Genomic DNA, 22,256 nt, shown 5'->3' with positions numbered 1-22,256 from the left:
TTTGTGCATATTGAGATATCCATTACCACCTTCGCTGTAAAATGAAAACTTTCAAAAGGTCACTATTTTTTTTCCCCTAGTTCCAGAGCCTTATCCACAGTAAGCATTAAAGCAAATTAATCGATTAGTATCTCACTCATCCCTGCGACCCCACACATAGAAGAACCTGTGGATATTTAGGGGAACCTAGTCACTCTCTCGTTGCTCTTTTGTCCTTAATGTACTTACGAAATGTCTTTGTATTCTCCTGAAAACTCGTTTCCAAAGTTATCTCATGTCTGCTTTTTGCCCTTTTGATTTCTCTTATAAGTATCATCCTACTGCCGTTATACTCCATTAGGGATTCCCTCGATCCCAACTGACTGTACCTATACTATGTTTCCTTCGTTTTCTGACCGGAGCTTCAATTTCTGTACTCAACTAGCATTCTCTACACTTTCCATTTCTGTCCTTCACACTGACGGGAACACACTGTCTCTCGACTCTCGTTATCTTATTTTTGAACACACCGAACTTTCCAACCATCCTTCTTTGCCCGCAAATCGTTTTTCCCAGTCAGACTTTCCAATTGCTTTCATAATATGTTCAAAATTCGTCACATTCTAGATTAGAATTTCAAAGGTAATATAAGAATAAGAAGCATCTAAAACTATATTTTAAAAAGCTAATAGTTAATATTTAACAGGCTTAAATGTAGACGATGTCATCCTGTTTCCTTGTGAAAGGCTCAACAGGATGAATGGTCCCATCTATCCCGCTGCAACAGGTTTAAGATGCTGAATGGCCTCCCCCTGTCCCTCTGTTACATACTAGATAGACTGAATGGCCTCTTGCTGTTAGTATGTAGCAGGCTTGATAGTCTAATGTCCGCCTTCAGTCCATCTGTAACACATTATACCACAGTATCCCATGGATGATGACTATCTGTTCAACTGTATTTGATGGTGGCCCTCCCTTCTCATATACATAAACACACATAATAAAAACTACTCCAGGTATCATCTCAGTAGCAACTCGTACAGCTGTAACAACACTTCTCTGTATATTGACGATACATTTTACAAAATAAGGCAACATTCAAGCGCTCCACTTCGTCAAGTGATAATCGGCAACATTGGGTTGAATGTTGTCTTCTTAACCCACTGTCACTGGCAGATGGGAACACAATCGATTCCCTGTGTTCCCGAACAGCAGTCTGAATGCTCTGAATAATGTTTCAAGGTTATGAAAGAATTTAATAACACACTAATTAAAACGTGGAGCAGCATTACACAGAGACAATGTGTAATGAATATCGTTGCCCGGCGTTCTGGTCTGCAACAATTCCTCGAAGAAGTCATTTTATGCAGCTGGGGCGTTATTTTATCCCTGTCTCCTTGTATAAACTGAGTGGACCAGATAGAAATATGCAGTCTTCTGACACTGTTTCTGAAAGCAAGGAAGAAAGATGAAAACGTTTCAAAGATTTATGGTCCATCCCATAGCAACCCTCAACAATTTCAGTCAGACTGAGTAAATGTTCCCTTTCATTGTGATATGAAACGTGATACAAGGAAGATGTTAACTGAAACTGTTTGTTTAGAGACTGTTATTAATGCAAGTCTCCACAGATTCTAATTAAGCCAGTGGAGGCTTTATATCTGTAAATGATAAATGAGCTCCGTTCGATGTCTAATCAAATAGTATGAGAGGAAGCATCACCCACACCACTCATAAGATTCAGCAACTCCGGAGAAATTTAGAGAAGAGATCAGAATCTGAGAACATTCAACTGGAATTATCAAAAAATGGGTGATAATTTGAGAATGATAGACTGGAATTTTACAGCAATGGACAGGAGTTTAGCCAGGAGAATTTGGTATCTTTCTACGTACTATCATCGGTTGCCATTATCACGTCGGATCGAACTTGTACTATTCATTATTCAATACATTTATTATCCCATCCTGGCTATCGTTGGTGTCCCTCGTAAGTCTCATTGTCCAAATATTGTTTTGATAAACTATGTGTGACTGTTTGATTGTCCTTCTCATGCTTCCACTCCTTGGTACAGTTATTGTTCCTGCTGAGACACTGAGTCCAGTGATTCACCGTGCAAACAACTATTATATGCATCAGTGAAATTGTTCATTCATTCTCTCCATCTTTGCTTCAGGCAGTGCCCGTTGTAGGTCTCTCTGTGTTGACATACTCAGTTCCATCTGTGAAACACAATATATTGTATCACTGCCCTTGTTATTTAATGTTGAGAACTTATAGTTCACTGTCTTGTGTTTTGGATGCAAGTTTCATTTCCTACCTCTGACTTTATCCCATCGCTGGAAAATAAATGAGATTGAAACGGGCGATTCACAATTAGAACAAAGAATAATGAACAATACAGTCCTTCCATATTAATGCTGTATCAATTACAAGATGTGTATCACTCTATTTCCTTCCTATCCATGTATTTGTCCAGATACCTCTTGAATGCTGATCGTTGTTTTCTTGCTTCGCCTACTTCCTCTGGCAGTGCATTCCAGGCACAACATCTTTTGTGGGAAAAACTTGGCACGCACAGCTAACTTAATTGCCCCGCACACCTGTATTTTGAACCTGTGTCCCCAAGTAAATGACCACGCCACACTGCGAAAAAGCCTCATATTTTCGAATCTATCCATGCTATTCACAATTTTATAAACTTCCATCCGTTTCCCCTTTCAACCACCTGCATTCCAATGTAAGGAAACGCAGCCTGCCCAAACTTTATTCAAACATGTAATCCCCCCAACAAACAACCGTTAAATTATTTTATGTGCCCTCTCCAAAACATTCATGTCCTTCTGGTAATGTGGTGATCAGAACTGTACACAATATTCCAAATGTGCATTTTAAAATTAATGTTTTAAAAAGCTGCAGTATAACTTGACTATTGCTATAATTCATGTCCCTTACATTGTCGCCAACTATGCCAAATGTCTTATTTTTACGATCTTAGCTATTTGCATTCCCAACCTCAGTGATCCGTGGACTTGCCCACACAGATCACCCGGCATTTCATTTTTTTTAATCTACAATTATTACCTGTACATCTCCTAACAAAATGTATCACGTCATACTTTTCCAATTAAACCTTCATCTGCCATTGGTCTGCCCATGTCTTCAAACGCTGTACCGCCTGCTTGATCCGCTAACAATCCTGCTCACTTTTCACATTTCCACCAATTGTTCCATTGCCAAAAACTAATCTTAACAACAATGTTTTTCTCCAAATCATTTATGTCAAAGATGAACAGCACAGATTCCACTGGCCATTGTAATGATACCTATAATTGTTGTAATCCCTTTGACCATGAGTTGATTTCCGACACCATGCCCGACCATTTCCTTATTTTATTTCCAGAAGCATCCAGAACATACCTGACTGGCTCATCCAAACTTCTATTTAAAATTTTAACAGGGAAATATATTCTGATTGATTCGAATAATCTGCAACTGACACTGCCAGCTTCAAATGTGTAGAAATAAATTCTGATTCGATGCTCCATCCGAACTGACACCAGAAATCCCCTCTATCGATCATTCCTGTGAAAACATCTCTGCATTGTTATTAGATCCGGCAATACACTAATGTTAATGTTCTTAATGACATCGTCCTATCTGTCCATTAAATGTCCATCCATCTATCTCTTTTGAAAACCCCAACTCCTGCTAGTTCATCTTTAAACTAATTTCCTTCATTCACGTACTTTCACAAACAATGATCCTCACATATACCACGGTTCCCAAGTTAGTCACACAGACTCACTCGCTTTTTTTCTCTCGATTTGTCACGCAGACACAGACACATGCACGCATGCACACGCTCACACACACACTCATACTGACACAATCTCACACGTACACACACCTACACGCACCTTGAACTCGTACAATGGAGATTTGAAGACATCAATTTAGAGGAGAAATTTAGGGCTGCAGATGCTGCTGCTGGTCTGAGTCAAAGAGTGTGGCGCTGAGAAAGCAGAGCTGGTCAAGCAATATCTGACGTATAAGACAATCGATGTTTCAGGGACAAGACGTTCCTGATGACGGACTTACGCTTGAAATGTCGATTCTCTTGCTCATCAGATATTGCCTGAGGAGTTGTGCTTTTCCAGCGCCACACTCTTCGACATTTCGACATAGGTTTATAGGAGCCACGTTTCACTCACAGCATAGGATCCAACTTTCCCCATGATATGCTGTTATGTACTGCTTGTAATACCAATATGCAGGCGTTTTTTAAATGCTCGCCATACTGGTCAGATAGTTCAGCTTTCTGAACAATAACCTAGCATAGTCCGTGCAGCACTCCATATTGGCCTGTCGTCTTGTACCTCTTTACTGTGTCTGGGTTGGTCCAGATTCAGATGTTGAGAGAGCGAAGATATTGCGGTGTTCTCATTCTTGTGGTTTGGACCGTCTCAGGTCTGAATCCTTCAGTTAGTAGCACTCCTCTTGTCTTTTTCTCCCAATTTCTACCATATGTTCTCAGGAAAGTAAGTATCTGTTTCTATTTTTAATACGAATCTTCCAGTCCCTCTGTACCTTTTCCGGCCTGAATATATTGCTCTTTAGATTATCAAGTACCGGCCTTGTGAACCTCAAAAACAATAAAAAGATACGTTTCAGGCTGTTGTTTACTTTCTGCTGTATCCCTTGTAGTGTTGTATGTTGGACAAGGGGTTCATCAGGTTTGACTCACGTCTTTGAAACGTTGTCTGTGTCTGTGCACTCAGTGCCAATGTGTGCCGCTCTGAGCTGATCATGCGTTCAGTAACACGAGGAAGCTTATCGTGAATTACCGGACACACCAAAACATCCAACTTGCAGCTGAGGGGATTTGACTGACTCCTATTATTGAACATTTAGTGGAGTTGCTGGAGGTGGTTATCTGGATGTTGTTCTGTGACATGTCTCAGACATTCAGTGAGACCTGAGGATTTCGTGCTCCAACTCTTGATGGAGCATGAGTACTGTAGTGCATCATCAAGGTCTGTAACATGAGCAACAAATGGAGCTGAGTCTGCAGGGAGTGGAAACTCTGAAAACGCCGTGTCATAAAGTCATAGTGATGTGCAGCAGCGAAACAACTACTTTGGTATAACTCATCCAAGTCGACTAGACATTATGCATTAATCTAGTCCCATTTGCCAGCATGTGGACCATATCGCTCTAAACAACAACTCATCCAGATGTCTTTTGAATATTGCACTTGTACCAGCCTCCTGCACTTGCTCTGGCAGCTCATGTTGTACACGCACCATCCTCTGCCTGAAACATTTGATCTTACATTCTTCTCTCATGCTTCCCTTACCACCTTTAACCTGTGCTTTCTAGTTTTGGGCTCGCTCACTCTTGGAAAAGAACATTGACTATCAGGTGTATCCATGTCCCGCATGATTGTCTTAGCTTATTTCAGGTTTATACTCAGCCTCCGATGCTCCAGGAAAAGCAGACCCAACATATTCAGCCGGTCTCTACAGCACAAATTCTCGAGCACTGGGAACATGCTTGTGAATCTTATTGGCACCATTTCATGTTTCGCACCATTTTTCCAATAGTAGAGAGATGAGAAATAAATGCTGTAATCCAAAAGTGGTCTAACCAATGCCTTGCATGGCCACGACATGATTTCCCTACTCCAAGACTCAGTGCAGTGACCAAAAAGGGGCAATCGTAAAGAACACCTTCTTCACTATCCTGTCTGCCGATGCGACTGATTTCAAGGATTAGAGATTCTAATCTAATCGAAACTAATCTAATCTAATCTAATCTAAACTAATCTAATCTAATCTAATCTAATGTTGCGATGTTCCCATGCATGGCACGTCGTGTTGGTGAATACCCACAGCCGTAAAAGTAGCCATAGCCTCTTCATTCAGAAGCAGTCAGCCATTCTCAACGGTTTCTGAACTTGTACTCCAAGGTCTCTTGGTTCGGCAAAACTCTCTTGATTCTGTACGTACGTCCAGCCTTGATTTGCCAGACCAAAATACAGGAACACACATTTATCAAAGTTAATCTGAATCTGGTACTCCTTGGCCCAACGACCCATTTACTTAAGGCCTCATCGGACTCAGAGATAACATTCATCTCTGCCCATTAAACCATCAATTATGGTGTCATTTGCAAACTCACTAACGATTGACTTCCTATATCCCTTTCCGACTTGTTCATATAAATCACAAAAAATGAACATTGCACCAATTATTCTGGCGCACCACTAGTCACAAGCATCCATTCCAAAACGTAGGCCTTCACCACACTCTCTGACGACTACCTTCAATCCAATTTTGGATCCAAATATGTTTTTTTATCGCTGTATTCCATGCAATGTTACTGTACTTAACAGTCTACCATGACGAACCCTGTTGAACGCCCTACTGGAATCTGAAAGTGCAATGACCACAGGTGTGTGCGTGCGTGCGTGTGTTTTGGAGTGTGTGTGAGATAGGGAAGTAATTTGATGCATCCATCCCAGGATTTCCAAGAACAACTTCCCAACCTACGCTTAACCCAGGATCAGTGTGTAAAAGAACCCTGATTTATCAAGGAGATGGTCACAGAGCGGTGTCACCTCCTGCAACACGACTTGCAGCCTCACACCAGGGGGAGGATAGTGCTCGAGTCACAGTTTCATTCAGTTTCGAATATCCGGGAATTGCCTGGCAGGTATGGGTAATTTATCAATCATCTCCCATGATGCTTACATCAATGTTGGAGGATATATGTTGCGGATTAGGGTAATACAATGCGTTCTCTCTCAGCAGGGAGCTACCCAGTGTATACTTGTTTTCCCAGTATAGCGGTACTTACGATCATATACATGGACATGCGTGGTCCACATGTAATCATGGAGAAGAAGAGGGACTGAAGGATCTCTCAGTGATTATCACTGCTGTCTCACAGCACCAGGATCCCAAGTTCGATTCCAGCCTTGGGCGACTATCTGTGTGGAGTTTGCACATCCTCCCCATGTCTGCATGGGTTTCCACAGGGTACTCCGGTTTGCTCCCACAGTCCAAAGATGTGCAGGTCAGGTCAATTGGCCATGCTAAATTGTCCATAGTGTTAGGTGCATCAGTCAGAGCGAAATGGGTCTAGGTGGGTGACTCTTGGATGGGTGGGGGGGCGGGGGGGGGGGTCGTTGTGGACTTGTTGGGACGAAGGGCATGTTTCCACGATCTAGAAAATCTAATCTAATCTAATATAATCTGATAGAATCTAATGTTGCAATGTGCCCATGCATGGCACGTCATGTTGGTGAATACCCACAGTCCGAAAAAAGCCAGAGCGTCTTCATTTAGAAGCAGTCAGCCATTCCCAACGGCTTCATGTTTTCACGTGCAAGGAAAAAAATGGCCTTTCAGATTGACGTCATGTCCTTAATACGGGGCTTGAAACAACCCCCTGCTCATCACTTGCCACTGAGAGAAATGGGACAACTGAGAACATGACAGAGCAGTCCATCAGATTTAGCAAAACTTCCGAAGTCTGAATGGGTAAGAGTGAATCTTCCAGTTCACACTGGATCACGAATGCTGCCATCTCTCTCCCTTTCACTCACATACTGCCTCACATTCGTCCTGAAACTAAAATGACATGGGATATATCATGTTATATTCGATCTTACAAGCTTTCACCTCCAAGTATTCATTTGGACACTCTGCACCTTCTTTGAATGATATAATTGTCTGTTTACCTTAACGTCATCGCCTAACATAGTTACAGTGCATTTATGCTAAATCATTGATACGGCTTCCAAACAGCTGAACACCCAGTACTGCTTACTGTGTGACTCGACATGATATGTTCTGTCAAACTGATCAAGGTTGATTTATTTCGAGTTTCTGATTGCTGTTTGGTACCTCTTCCTAACGCATTCTCAAGTCACACATTCAAGTTTCTTCTCGACATCCATGATTTGAATGAGGATGGACAAGGCATGATTCGTAAGTTGCTGATGAAACTAAAGTAGATGATACCATAGAAAGTTCGGAAAGTTATCATAAATTACATCAGGATCTTGATCAGCTGGGGAAGTCGGCCGAGTAATGCAAAATGGAGCTTCATGTAGATAAGTGTGAGTCGTTGTGTTTTGGCACCTCAAATAAAGGTAGAATTTTATGGTCAATGTTCGGACCTGAAGGAGTGTACCAGAATAGTGGGACCATGGAGTTCAGGTTCACAGTTCTCTTAAAGTGGAGTCACAGATCGGTAGGGCAGTGAGGACGGCCTTTGGTACACTGAACTTCATCGATCAGGGCACTGAGTACAGGAATTGCACAATTATGTTAGAGCTAAAAAAAGACGTTAATGAGGCCGAACTCGGAGTATAAGTGTTCAGGTTGGGCCACCTTGCTGTCGAAAGGATGTTATTAAACTGGAAAGAGTGCAGAAGAAATTTGCAGTAATGTTGCCAGGACTCAACACTCTCATTTTTAGAGAGAGTTTGGATAAACTTATACATTTTTCCATATTTTTTTGGAGACTGTGTGAGGTCCTCATAGAAGTGTATAAGGTCATGAGGGGCATGGATAGACTGAATGCACTCATCATTTTTAATAGCATTGGGAACCAAGGGTGAGTGGGTCTAAGTTTAAGGTTGGAGTGGAAAGAGTAAAATGGAAACTGAGGCACAATTGTTTTGCAACGAGTGTGCTACGCATATGGAATGAACACAAATCCACGAGGTAAAATTTTATTTCACATACCTTTCTAGATTGCTCTCTGCTCTCTCGCATTCAGCTCCTTCCCGAGTCAAGTGGACCCCTCTGACACCTATCTTTCAATTCTTCTTATTTGTGAATTTGAACTTGATATTGTGTCCAGAGTGTTGCAAATTCTCTCAGAAGAATATGAGATGTTTCTTTTCCAAATGATGGTGAGCTTCGCTGAAGAACTGGACTAAGCCTGAGAAAGATGATGTACAGGGAATAGGTTCGTGTGTGCAAGTGTAAGACAGCTGGAAGCTCTGGTTCACTTTTGCGGGTAGAATTTAGATGCTCTATGAAGTAGCCATGCAGTCTGGTGCCCTGCCTTGAGAACTGATCATCGGAGGAAAATGTCAGTTGTTTTTTTTCCAGAACCAAGGGGTTAAAAGTAAACGATACTTGGGGAGAAATCCCAAAGAGAGAGAAGAACAGTTGGAAAGAAAAAGGCGTGGAACAATCTATGGAGCGTTCTTCAACTGATGGTATTAGTCACTGGCCAAAAGTCAGTGAATTGACCAAAAGACATGATTCTCAAGAAAGACATCACGGTGCAGTGAGAAGGACACATTGTTTCGAAGTACATTTAGGCAGTTAATGGGGTGAACTTTTTTGTCTCTGTTTACGTTTCTTCAGGACAGAATGGCGACCACAACTGAGATTGAAAGACAGGAATTTCCAACCTCCGTTTGTCTGGAAGGAACTGGTTGAACCGTTCAAAACCGTTAAGAACGATTTTCACTTTTCCTGTCAGGAAATCAAAAGAAATAACCTTTGCTTACTTGCAAGTGATAGAGTGTGTGACAGTGTCTTAGAAACTATATGTTCTTATGAATGTTCGTCTCCGTGTTTGGGAAAGGATGGATTCTTGTATTTACGTCACATTTCTAAAGTAATTCAGACAATGCGCTGTGTTATTACAGCTCCAATAATTTCAATAGATCTCTAAATACAGTGAGCCATTTGAAATCTGATTCTGTCCGCAATAAAACCGACAACTTTACCTCCAGAATGATGCATAATTTCTTTGTTTACCTTCCTTACAGTTACCAGAGTGACAATCTTCATCCTGCTTCATAAAGATTGTGGATTGTCTCGCTGTGTCAGTCGTTACCTGGGGGCCATGGCAGTGGCGGATCTACTGGTCATTATCCTCGATCTGATATTGAGACACATTCCCATTGTTTATTGGGAAGAGTTTACTTTCCTGTGGTACATCCATGTGTGTAATATCCACGCCGTCCTGCTTTATGCAGCAACTGACTGTTCTGTCTGGTTCACAGTCACTTTCACCTTTGATCGGTTTGTAGCCATTTGTTGCCAGAACCTGAAAAGTAAATATTGCAGTGAGAAAACGGCGGCTGTGGTTCTTGGAACAGTGACTGTGCTAAGCTGCTTAAAGAACATTTTCTGGTATTTCATGCTGTCAGGGCTGTATAATCTGGATAACATCCCCTGGTTTTGTCACATAGCAAGCAGTGTTCAATCCTCTCGTGTCTGGACTGCAATCGAGTTCCTCCATCACGTCCTAAACCCGGCTCTTCCATTTCTCCTGATTGTACTACTCAATATTTTCACCGTCAGACACATTTTAGTGACCAGCAGAGCCCGCAAGAGACTGCGTGCTCACACAAATGGGGACGGTCAGTGTGACACAGAAATGCGAAATCGACAAAGATCCATAATTTTGCTGTTTGTGATCTCGGGCAATTTCATCTTGTTATGGTCAATGCTGATGGTGTATTCTATATGGAACCGGATGTGGTATTTAGGGTATAGGTCTGTGTTTGTCTATCCATTTGTGCAGGAATTAGGCTTCATGCTGCAGCTCCTCAGTTGCTGCACAAACACAGCGATATATGCTGTGACCCAGAAAAAGTTCAGACAGCAGTTGAAGAATGTGCTGAAGTATCCCCTTATCCAAATTCATAAATCAATCCAATTCACTCATTAATTAATCAATTCAGGATTTTCATATTTCAATTCAATGTTTCAGCAGTTAAGCAGCTTGTCAATATGGTAATAGACTGAGGACCGTACTGGTTTGTCCGTCCTTATCCTCTGACAGGTGATTACAGGGGTGTATCTCAACGTTTCTCTCAACTCAGGAGCCAGCCAGACAAGGCACTGCTCTCACCTGACTGTATCCATAATTTCAATTCGTAACTGATTAAAACGTTCATTAAAAAGTGTCAAACAGTAGAGTTTGTCTTTGCTTTGAAGAAGCTGAGCTGAAGATTCTAACCCATGTCCTTGTCATCCGAGAAGGGGATGGAACCGGAGGGGACACAAGAATTCTGTTGAAGTCATTCTGTCCTTGCTTTCACCTCTGTGTTAAACACCCCGTCCTGGCCTCAGCAGAATTCAACTTTCTCTCTGTTCCCCTCCATTCGTATCTTTCTGCCATTCTCACAATTTCTCTCATTTGTACTCACTGCACCTCTTATTTTGTAATTGCTGTTCACTGTATCTCCCTCCCCCATTCTCCTTCACTGTCTCTTCGTCTTGCTCTCCCCGTACCTCCTCCATTCTCTCTCTTTCAAATCCTATCCACCTCCAACTCCCTCTTAGCTTCTGTTGCTGGATAAACAGGGTGCGTTTACGTTCGCAATCTGTTGTTTGGGGAACAGAACGGGATGCACATAAAGAGTGTGGGGTTCCGGCAAAATGCAGTTGCTCGTGGACTCTGTATGTGAGACCAAGACTGTTACTAGGGCAAAGGGTGAGCGTCGGACAATATTCCTGTGAATGCAACACATTGTGTGCAACTATTGTTTGCTGCTGTGGAAACAGAATGGTTATCAGTTCACAGGCAGTTTCTACAAGGTTAGAGTGAAGATGTTTTCAGAGGCGGTTGCTCGGAGAATAAAGCAGGGACGTGCTCAAATTAGGGATGCAATTGTTAAGGGAAAAGAATATATATGGAACAACTTGGCTTTCGTAGCTGTTCACGGGGATGGTTTTGACAATGGACTGTTCCGAGGGAAAATTATGTGGAAGTGATCAAAGCCTGTTGTTAATGCAACAGTGCAGTGGTGGTCCAGCAGCCAGTTATTAGGGCAAGAAAAGCAGGTGTAAGATCATGAACCCTTGTCAGAAAAACAGTGTGGTGGTGGGGCTGACGAATGTTGTCTTTGGAAGAATGTGGGATGGGCCCACATTCCGTTGCCAGGGGAAAATAATTGGTGTTCGACCACTGTCCTTTGCTGGGGGGCAGAGTGGCTATGTGCACAAAGGCCATTGCTTGGAGAAAGGGTTGGGGAAAGGTGGACAGCCGATTGTTGGGTGAATAGAATGAGTAATAGGTCACAGGCCTATCTGGAACAGATTAGGTACAGATTCTCAGGCCATTTCTGACAGGAAAGCAAGGTAGTGAGAGCATAAACATTGCAAAGGATAACAGAGGAAGCTGATGACGTTGGGTGTTCATGTGGGATCAGAGTAGCGGTGCAACAATTGCTAGTTGCTCGGCAATCGAAATGGATATATGACCACAAGAGGAATAGAAAGGTGATGGATCCAGCAGTTTTTGCTAAGAGAGAAGATTAGATGCAGAATCACTGACTGGTGTTTCAAGAACAGGTTGTGGGTAGGTCCACAGTCCGTTGCTTGGGAAAAAGAGTGAGCGTGAGAATGCAGTCTGTTGCTTGGGGAGCAGCGTGGAAACATTGCAACAAGCCTTTGCTCAGAGAACAGAGAGGGTGTTTGGCTGGAAACCATTGTTAAGCGAAACGGTCGTCGTTTAAGCCTCCTTCTGTGTCCAGGGGAACACTGTGTTTGCGGGGTCATACACTGATGCTATGAGAAAGGTGGGTCAGGTGGTTTCAAAGGCTTTGCTTTGGAATAGTGTGGGTGCATTGCCACAATCCTTTCTGAAGGAGGAAGTGTGGGTGCAATCAGATCTGACTGTACAGGCTGTGGTGCTGCAGGCCTCTGCTTTGGAAAATATTGAGAATAGGCCACAGTCAGTTGCTCGTTAAGCAGAATCGGAAGGGTCTGCAGGTATATAGCCTGAGAACCGAGTTGGGTTGGACTACTGACCTTTCCTTGGGAAAGTAAGGGAGTGGAACCATTGCTCATTGATAAGGAACAGAGTACAGATGCTACACAGGCCAATTCTGAGGGAACAGATTTTGTATGTCACTATTATGCTGCTGTGGGAACAGCGGGGTAGGGTTACAGACCGTTGCTAGGGGAACAATGTGGGTGGGACAACTGACTGTTGCTATGGCAAGTGAGATGGGGTGGAGTAGGAGGCCATTGATATCGGACTAATTATGTGGTAGCCCAAAGGTCCATTCCCAGAGGATTAGAGGGGATAGTGTGACCGGGCATTGCTCGCAGAACAGAGTAGGCTTTGGGTGAGATAACTCCACAAAGATAATCATTTCCAGATAGTTGGAAAAAAAGAACTTGACTCAATGTTGCCCTTTGGTGAGCAATTCTACCATCCTCACCTGATATCCACACATGTACAGACATTCTAGGCGTTGTTCCTTCATTTTAGCCTTGATATGTTTCAGAGCATTGTTAGATATTTAGATGATGTTTCTAGCCTTACATCCAAAAACAGCAAGAAACTTTTATATCTATCCCAGTGCTTTGTATTATTGCCTCAAAACTTCAATTCTATCCCACCCTTGAATAATGCAACCGTGTGTTTGTGTCATTTTACTGCCTTGCCATTGAATATTTGCTGTCCATCCACCATTCTCGTTTGTCAACATTGAACTGACTTGAGCAAGGACTCCCCAAGTCCACATTCTTTCTTGCCTTTCCCTGTTTATAAGATGAGTGAGACTAGGTTTATCGGGCTCTTTCAAGGCACGTTGGAATGAAGTATGTAGAGAGATTGGTCAGGTTAGGATTACTTTCACTGGAGTTCAGTGAGTGAGGGAAGGTATCATAAAGTCGTATAAAGTTTCTAAGATGACTAGACAGGGCAGATGCAGGGAAGCTGTTCCTAATGGTGCTTATGCCCTGATCCAGGGTTTACTGCCTGAGGATTCGAGGTGAGACATTTATGATTGAGATTAGGAGACATTTCGTCACCCAAATAATGGTGGGCCACTGGAATTCATTATCACAGGAAGTATTTGATGCCAGAACAGTGTATGTTTTCAAGAGGCGGTTAGATGTAGCACTTAGTGCAAATGGGCTGAAAGGTTATGGGGAGAAATGAAGGGTCAGGCTGTTGAGCTGGAAGATCAGTAACGGAATAATGGTGACAGTTGGAAAGGCCGTATTGCCTCCTCCTGCTCCTATCTTCTACTTTCCTCTGATATCAGTTTATTCTACCATAAAATGGCTGCTGTGACCAAACTTTAAATAGTTGACTGACACCTTCTAATTACTCGTCCTGGTTTGCAGATTAAAACGCACTTTACTTTTTGTATGTCTCTCAGCCTCCTACAGATGAATCTCAGCGCGAAGTGAACTGGTTCTGGATTTTAGAATTAGAAGGGACAATATAAACTCAATATTAAAGATTTAAACTGGGTGAAGGAACAGACAATCCTTCAGTTTGGTTGTGTAAATCTGACAGCACACATGAAAGGCAAATGTGACAAAAGGTGTATTCATTCAGACATTCCTGCCTTGCAAAGATATCAGTCTGAAATGGAGAAGCAGGATATGTAGAACTCTGTTAGAAATAATGTGCAAGTTTCGATTGATGAAGATAAAAATTCCTGAATATGTTTGAAGTTACTGCACTGAGAGAATTAGACGTTTCAGTAGATCCTGCTTACTTCTCAAGCTTCAAACAGACAGAGCGACATACATGTACAAAACGTGACATTTCAGGTCATCCACTGAATAATAGGTGTGGAACCTGTCTCAGAATTCTACCTCGTCTCCGCCTTGTTTTATGCAGAAAACATAATTTTATCAAAAAAAAAACACATTTGCTTCAAATGTTCTGCATTTAAAAGGAAGCAGAATTGCCAATAAACAAATTCCTGGAGCTTCCAGTCCAATTTAGGAAGTGGACGTGACAGTGAGGGATCGAATGTGACTGTGAGCGAGCGGCTGTAAAAGAGTGAGACAGTGAGGGATAGAGTATGACTGTAAGGAACTGAGCTAGAGAGTGCGATATTCAGTGCGAAATGGAGGGAGTAACTGAGACTGAAAGAGTGGGTGATACTGTGAGAGTGTGCATCTGCAATAATGTCGGTGTGCCTGTGAGAGTGTCAGTGCTTTTCCGAGGAGTTGGTGTTCCTGTGAGGGAATCAGTGTGACTGTGAGGGAGTCAGTGTGATTGTGAGGAATTCAGTGTGACATAACTGTGAGAGATGCAATGTATCTGAGAGGGATTCGTGCGATTTTGGTGCAGTCAGTGAGTCTACGATAATTTCTGAATGATTGTGAGGGAGTCATACTCTCTACGAGGGAGTCATTGTGTCTGTGAGGGTATCGGTGTGTCTGTGTTCAATTCAGTTAGTCTCTGAACAATTCAGAGAGACACATCGAGAACAAAGTGTGAGGGAGAAAGTGTGAGGGGGAGTGCGTGAGAGAGTGCGAGGGACAGAGTGTGAGACAGAGAGCATGTGATTGTGTGACAAAGATTGAGGGATAATGTGTGTGTGAGATGCTTTTTTAGTGTCTGTGTGTTAGAGACAGTGTGTCTGTGTGTGTTTAACAATGCTCGTACGTAAATGTATGCATGTGTGTGAGAAAGGGAGCAAGAGAGGGAGAGAGTTTAAGGTGTAGCTAGAGCTGCGGGAGTAGGTAACACAGATACCAGGCTGTCAAACGTCTTCTGACAGTCCGCTGTCCACTGAACCTTCTTGCCTTTCTTTAGTAATTCAGTGAGTTGAGGAGACACACGACTAAAATTTGGTAAGAATTTTTGATACAGTCAACTCAATCCCAGGAATCCTAGTTCTGCTCTTTTTGTCAATGGCATATGAAATCGACAATTACATTTGTTTTTGCTTCCGGTCGCGCCATTTGCCCATGGCCCACGAAGCTGACTTGGGCCTTGACAAATGTACTTTTAGCTAGGTTTATTAACAAGCCTACCTTCCAAAGACCATTGAACAAAGTCTGACAAATGTTGCCAATGTTTCTTCCATGCGTGAATTAAAATCACCAGGTCCTCTATATTTCTCCAAATCATGACTCCATATTTCTGACACAGTTGGGTAATCCGGAAATAATGCTACTCGTTAGTGTGCGAATGTCGCCAGAGCGTTGTTCGTACATATTGGCATGACTTTAAACTGATAGAGTTCATTCAAAATTGCCTTCGCTCTTTCTGACAAAGGTTCCTGCCAGTATCTTCTGAATAAGTCCAACTTAAGTTGCCTATCACACCTTTTCAACGCAGTTGTTCAAACACGGAATCGAACAGCATCAGTCTTTGTAACTGTACCGATTTTGTTATAGGCCACACATAACCACTTTGGTTTTGTCACCATTACTACGGTTGACCACCAGTTACTGTAACTCACTTCAACTATGCCGTTTTGGAAATTGCATCAATGCTCCTTTTGAACCTATGCCAACTTTAGAGTTTAATGCCCGTTAGAATGCTGTTTAATCGGAACAGCATCTGTAACATCTATATCAAATATAATTTTAGCGGTCCTCTCACTACATGCTCTAAAGCTAATTCAAATGGAATGAATTTGATCGATCCATTATGTGAGTATCTGATAACAGAAAGCACAAACGGAATTCCCTTATCCCATTCATCTGGATACTTCTGACTACTAGACTGGGACATTGTCTTTAAAGTCTGATGCCATCTTTTTCACGTGCCTTCCAATTCTGGACGGTACGTGGTAGACTTGTTTATTCCTAATTCGTAAATAATTTCCTTCAATAATTTTGTTGTAAATTTTGAACCTTGATCTGATTAGATCTCCATGAGTAGACGGTATTTATTGGAAAAAAGTTGAGTAATTGCTCTGCAATTCTTTTAGCTGTGATATTGTGTAATGGGACAGCTCTGGAAATCTAGTTGACACATCGTTTATTGGTACCAAATACTGATTCCCAAATTTTGGCTGAGGTAGGGCTCCTATTCAGTCAACTAATACTCCTGTAACAGCTTCCTGAAATCCAGGAAGATGTATTAAAAGTGCAGGTGCTATTACTGTCTGTCGTTTACAAATTACCGGACAAAGGGACCGGATCCTAAATTTGTGTTAGGTGGTTGGCAGAACTGCTTGTTTGAGTTTCTGAATTACTGCTTCTGCTAAGAACACTGATACCTGAGATCCGATGGGTATTCCGTTGGTTTTGTTGTTGAAGGTCATAGAGTTATAGAGATATACAGCAATGAAACAGACCCTTCGGTCCAACTCGTCCATACGGACCAGAATTCCCAATCCAATCATGTTTTACCTCACAGCATCTGGCCCAAACCCCTCCAAACCCTTCATATTCATATATCCGGCCAGATGCTTTTTTTAAAATTTTGCAAATGTACTAGCCTCCATCACTTTCTCTACCAGCTCATTGCATACATGTACCACCGTCTGAATGAAAAAGTTGACTCTTAGCTCTCTTCTTTACTTTTCCACTCTCAATATGCCCTCTAGTTCTGGACTCCCGGACCCCAGGGAAAATACTTTGTTTATTTATCCTATCCATGCCCCTCATGATTTTATATACCTCTCTATAGTCGCCCCTCAGCCTCCGATGCTCCACGGAAAACAGCCCGTAGCTTTTTCAACCTCTCCCTATAGTTCAAATCATCCAATACTGGCAACATCCTTGCAATTCTATTCTGAACCCTTTCAAGTTTCACAACATTTTTCCGGCAGAAAAGAGATCAGAATTGCTCCCAATATTTCAACAATGAGATAACCAATATCCTGTACAGCTGTATCATGACGTCCCAACTCGTGTATTCAATACTAAAATGCAGCACCTCACATTTATCTAAATTAAACTCTATCTGCCACTTCTCAGCCCATTGGCCCATCTGATCAAGATCCCATTGTAATATGAGGCAATCTTCTTTCCTATCCACTACAACCACCAATGTTGTTGTCATCTGCAAACTTATTAAACTTACCTCTTAAGCTCACATCCAAATCATTTGCATAAATTATGAAAAGCTGTTGGCCCACCACCGACCCTTGTGTATTTCCACTGGTCACAGGCCCCAGTCTGAAAAAGCATCCTCCACCACCACCTTCTATCTTATACCTTAGAGCCAGATTTGTATCCAAATGACGAGTTCTCCCTGCATTCCATGAGATCTAACCATGCTGAATAATCATCAATGGGAAACCTTATCGAACGCCTTACTGAAGTCCATATATATCAAATCTACGGCTCTTCCCTCACCAATCCTCTTTAGTACGTCTTCAAAAAACTCAATCAAGTTTGTGAGACAAGATTTCCCACGCATAACGCTGTGTTCACTTTTATGCATTTCAAGACATCCAGCACTTCTTCCTCTGCAAAGTGGACATTTTTAAAGATGTCACTATCTATTTTCCTGCATTCTATTTCTTCCATGTCCTTTTCCACAAGAAAAACTAATGCGCAAAACTCGTTTAGTATCTCCTCCATCTCCTGTGGCTTAACACAAAGGCCGCCTTGCTCAGCTTTTGCTCGACCCTATTCTTCCCTAGTTACCCTTTTGTCCTTAATGTATTAAAAAAAGTTGGATTCTCCATAACTTTATTTGGCAAAGCTACCTCATATTCCCATTTTGCTTTCCTTATTCCTCTCTTAAGTATATGCCGACTATCATTATATTCTCCTAAAGATTCGCTCGAACTATCCTCTCTGTATCTGACTTTTGCATCCTTCTCTTTCTTAACCAAAACCTCAATTTCTTTATTCATCAAACGTTCCCTATACTTACCAGCCTTTCCTTTCATCCGAACAGAAATATACTTCCTCCGGACATTCGTTATCTCATTTCTGAAAGGTTGCCATTTTCCAGCGGAGGCACAGTGATATACATTCGAGACGGAGTTATTTTGGGAGTCCTCGGCATTGAGTCTGTACTCAGTGAATTCTCGTATTTTCAAGTTATACAAGGGCAAGGAAACCTCCTGCTGATTTCCCCGTATCACCTTCAATTAATGGATACGTCGATACACGACAACACTTAGAGGAAACGTTTTGGATTATAAAGACACAAAATGTGCTCTGGGTGGCTATTTCAATTTCCTCCAACAAGCGTGGCACGGTAGCATTACGACTGATCGAGCGAGTCTGGTACAAAGGAATATATGATAGATGGCAACTGAACCAACCATGAGAAGAAAAGACTTTATCTTATCCTTACCAATCTGACAGGTGCAGATGCATCTGTCCATGGCAGTATCGGTAAGAGTAGCCTCCTTACAGTCCTTGTGGAGACTGTGCCCTGCCTTCGCTTTGAATATAACCTCTATTGTGCTATTTGCCACTACCACTGTACTGTATGGGAAAGACTTAAGAAAGATCTGGCAACTCAAGACTCGGTAGCTACGAAGCGCTGGAGGCCAACAACAGCACAACAATTGTACTCCAGCAGAAGGTGTAACCTCACGGCCCATTATATACCCCAGTCAACCATTACCATTAAGACTGGGTAAGCATCCCTGGATCAGTGAAGATTTCAGGTATGCATATCAGGAGCAGAAAGGGTCACACCTGAAGATAAGATGTCAACCTTATGAAATCAACAAATAAGACGACGTGCACGTCAAGCAAAATAAGCAACTAATGATAGACAGAGCCAAACGATCCCACAAGTAATGGATATGGTTGAATCTCTGCAGTTCTGCATATCCAGTGGTAAGAAATTAAACATCTTACTGGAGAAGGAAGCTCTAGTGATATCCCGTCCTCAATAATGGAATCGTTCAGTTCATCAGTGCAAAAGGGAACGATGAATCATTCACAGCAAACTTTACCCAGAAGTGCAGAGTGGATGATTCATCGAGGGCTCCTCCAGTGGTCGTCATCATTATACAAAATAAAATCTTCCGTCAACCATATTCATTCCACTTGATTTCAAAAATGTTTGCAGGTACTGGATGCTGCAAAGTCTACGGATCCGGGCAAAATTACGGCAATAATACTGAATGTTTGTGCTCCTGAATGTCCCGCGTTCCTCGCCAAGCTGTTCCAGTGCATTATAACACAGGCATCCATTTGTCAATGTGGACTCTTTGCCCTGGACTTAAAAGCAGGACAAACTCATTCCGCCCTAAAGACACGACGCCTTTCCTCTGCGTTCGATCTCTTCCAGCACTTTTCGTAGCAAGTTCGAGTATATACCATCTGGCCGGGGATTTATCTATCCACATGCTTTTCAAAGTTTCAAGCACATCCTCCATAATATCAAACATTTCAAGCATATCAGCCTGTTTCTCGCTGTCCTCACACGCGACGAGTGCCTCTCGGTAGTGAATACTGAAGCAAATAATTCATTAAACATCTCTCCGACCTCCTCCAACTCCAGGTACAAGTTCCATCAGTTATCCCTGATCGGCTCTACAACCACTCCTTTTGTTCCTCACATAAGTTTCGAGCACCTTAGGTTTTCCTTAATCCGAGCCATCAAGTTTATTTCATGAAACGTTTCCTGAGTCTATTCTTCAATTCCTTCCTCGATAGCTTTTGACCTTCTAGAGCTTTCTGTTCCTTTCTTGCTGAAACTTAAGCAAGCTTACATCTTCCTCTTTACTAGATATTCCATATCTCTTGTCATCAATAGTGTCTTCATCCCACAATCCTTTCCTTCTCTCAGTGGGACAACCAATTTAGCACTCGCAGCAAGTGCTCTCTAAACAATTTCCATCTCTGAGTGCACCTCTTTGAGAATATTTTCTCCGAAATTATGTCCACAGTTCCTGCCGACAAGCATTACAGTTCCCCCTCCTCCAATTAAATACTTTCCCAGACCATCTGCTCCTATCGGTCTCCACCGCTACAGTAAAGTTCGGGGAGTTGTGATGATTATCACTGAAATGCTCCCTTACCGATCGATCTGACACATGACCTGGTTCTTTGCCAAGCCCCAAATCCCATACTGCCTCCCCTCCAGTCGATCTATCTACACACTGTGCCAGGAATGTTTCCTGGACACACCTGACCAAATTTGTTCACTCCAATCTATTTGCAGTAACAAAGATACAATCAATATTAGAGAAGTGAGAAGTCACTCATAACAACAACTGTGTTACTTCTACGTCATTAAAAATTCTGCCTTGCAATCTGATCCTCCGTGTTTCTGTTATTATTGGAAGGTTTACAGAAAGCTTCCAATAAAGTGACTGCTACTTTCCTATTTTTGAATTCCACCCATACTGACTCAATGGACAAAACTTGATCAACAAACAAGAAGGCTACTTTCTGCATCTGTGATATTCGTCATGATCAGCAATGCCATTCCCCCACCTCATTTACCCCCTCTATATTCCTTTTGAAAAATCAACCCGGAACATTGAAAAACCATTCCCACCAATGATATCTCAGTCTAAGTAATGACCACGAAACCGTAGGTTCAAGTAATAATCCGTGCTTTAATTTCATCACCTTCGTTCTGACTCTACTCGTGTTACAATAGACACACTACAATCCATCACACTGACTGTAACATTGCCCTAACAATTGTCGATACTTCGGCAGAGGCTCTCCGCACGCTGTTCTGCAGTATCCAGAGTTACCCCATCATCTGATCCGTTGATCGGTTTCACAACCCCGGCAAACGAATTTAAACCCTTCCGAAGAACTCTTGCAAATCTCCTGCCAAGGATATTGGTGCCCTTCCAGTTCAAGTGCAACCGCTCCTCCTTTTACAAGTGTACACTTCCCCAGATGATCTCACAATGATTCATTATTCCAAAACCCTCCATCTCACATCAGCTTTGCAGCCACGTGTTCAGTCGCACTTGTTTTCTGTTCCTAACCTCCCTAGCCCATAGCACCGGTAGCAAATCTGAGTTTAGAACTCTACTCGTCCTACCTTTTCGCTTCCAACCTAACACACTACATTGACTTTCCTGATCCTCATCACTTTTTTTGAACTAGACTTGGGCGCACTTCTCGCAGGTGAAGTCAGCAGGGACAACAGTGGTGACCCTTACCTCATATATTATGCAACAAGAGCAAACAACTGCACTCAGCCACATCTCATCGGCTCTAAGTTGCGAAAGAGATTAATAAAATGCTACCTTATCTAAACAAAATTCCTCATTGCATCTTCATTTATTAAGTAGGAGAGGGCGACGTGTGGTCGACATCAAACATGCAAGAGTGTGGATTTAACTGCTGCCCGAATATATTATCTCACTTTCCCAGCAGTCGCCATGTTCGCTTCCACACCTCTTCATCCTTTGCTCCTACAATTCACGAGGTAATTATTTTACATTCAATCTTACTTTCCTGACTCTGCTTGGCTGGTGCATTCTCGATTCATGCTCCTGAAACATTCTGAACTAATCTATTCCCCATTGCCAGGACATAAACCCTAGCCCTCTAAACACTTTCTATTCATATATTCATCCAGGTATGTTTTAAATGTTATAATCGGACCAGTTTCAACCAGTTCTTCCGGCA

General features: G+C 42.3%; 1 protein-coding gene across 1 annotated transcript; it reads left to right on the top strand.

The window, feature by feature from the left end:
• The first annotated feature begins 1,829 nt into the window (after positions 1 to 1,829).
• LOC148138135 (putative G protein-coupled receptor 139) lies at positions 1,830 to 10,689 on the top strand. Its single transcript, XM_087981860.1, has 2 exons — positions 1,830 to 1,968; positions 9,782 to 10,689. Exons 1-2 carry the CDS (start codon positions 1,830 to 1,832, stop codon positions 10,687 to 10,689), a joined length of 1,047 nt encoding a protein of 348 aa, XP_087837986.1.
• Positions 10,690 to 22,256: the final 11,567 nt, after the last annotated feature.

This window comes from Chiloscyllium plagiosum, unplaced genomic scaffold (genome assembly GCF_037043375.1).
Source record: "Chiloscyllium plagiosum isolate Xiang-an unplaced genomic scaffold, Cpla_swu_hap1 HiC_scaffold_41, whole genome shotgun sequence".
Classification (NCBI taxonomy): Eukaryota; Metazoa; Chordata; class Chondrichthyes; order Orectolobiformes; family Hemiscylliidae; genus Chiloscyllium; species Chiloscyllium plagiosum.
This window is presented reverse-complemented; position numbering and strand designations above follow the sequence as displayed.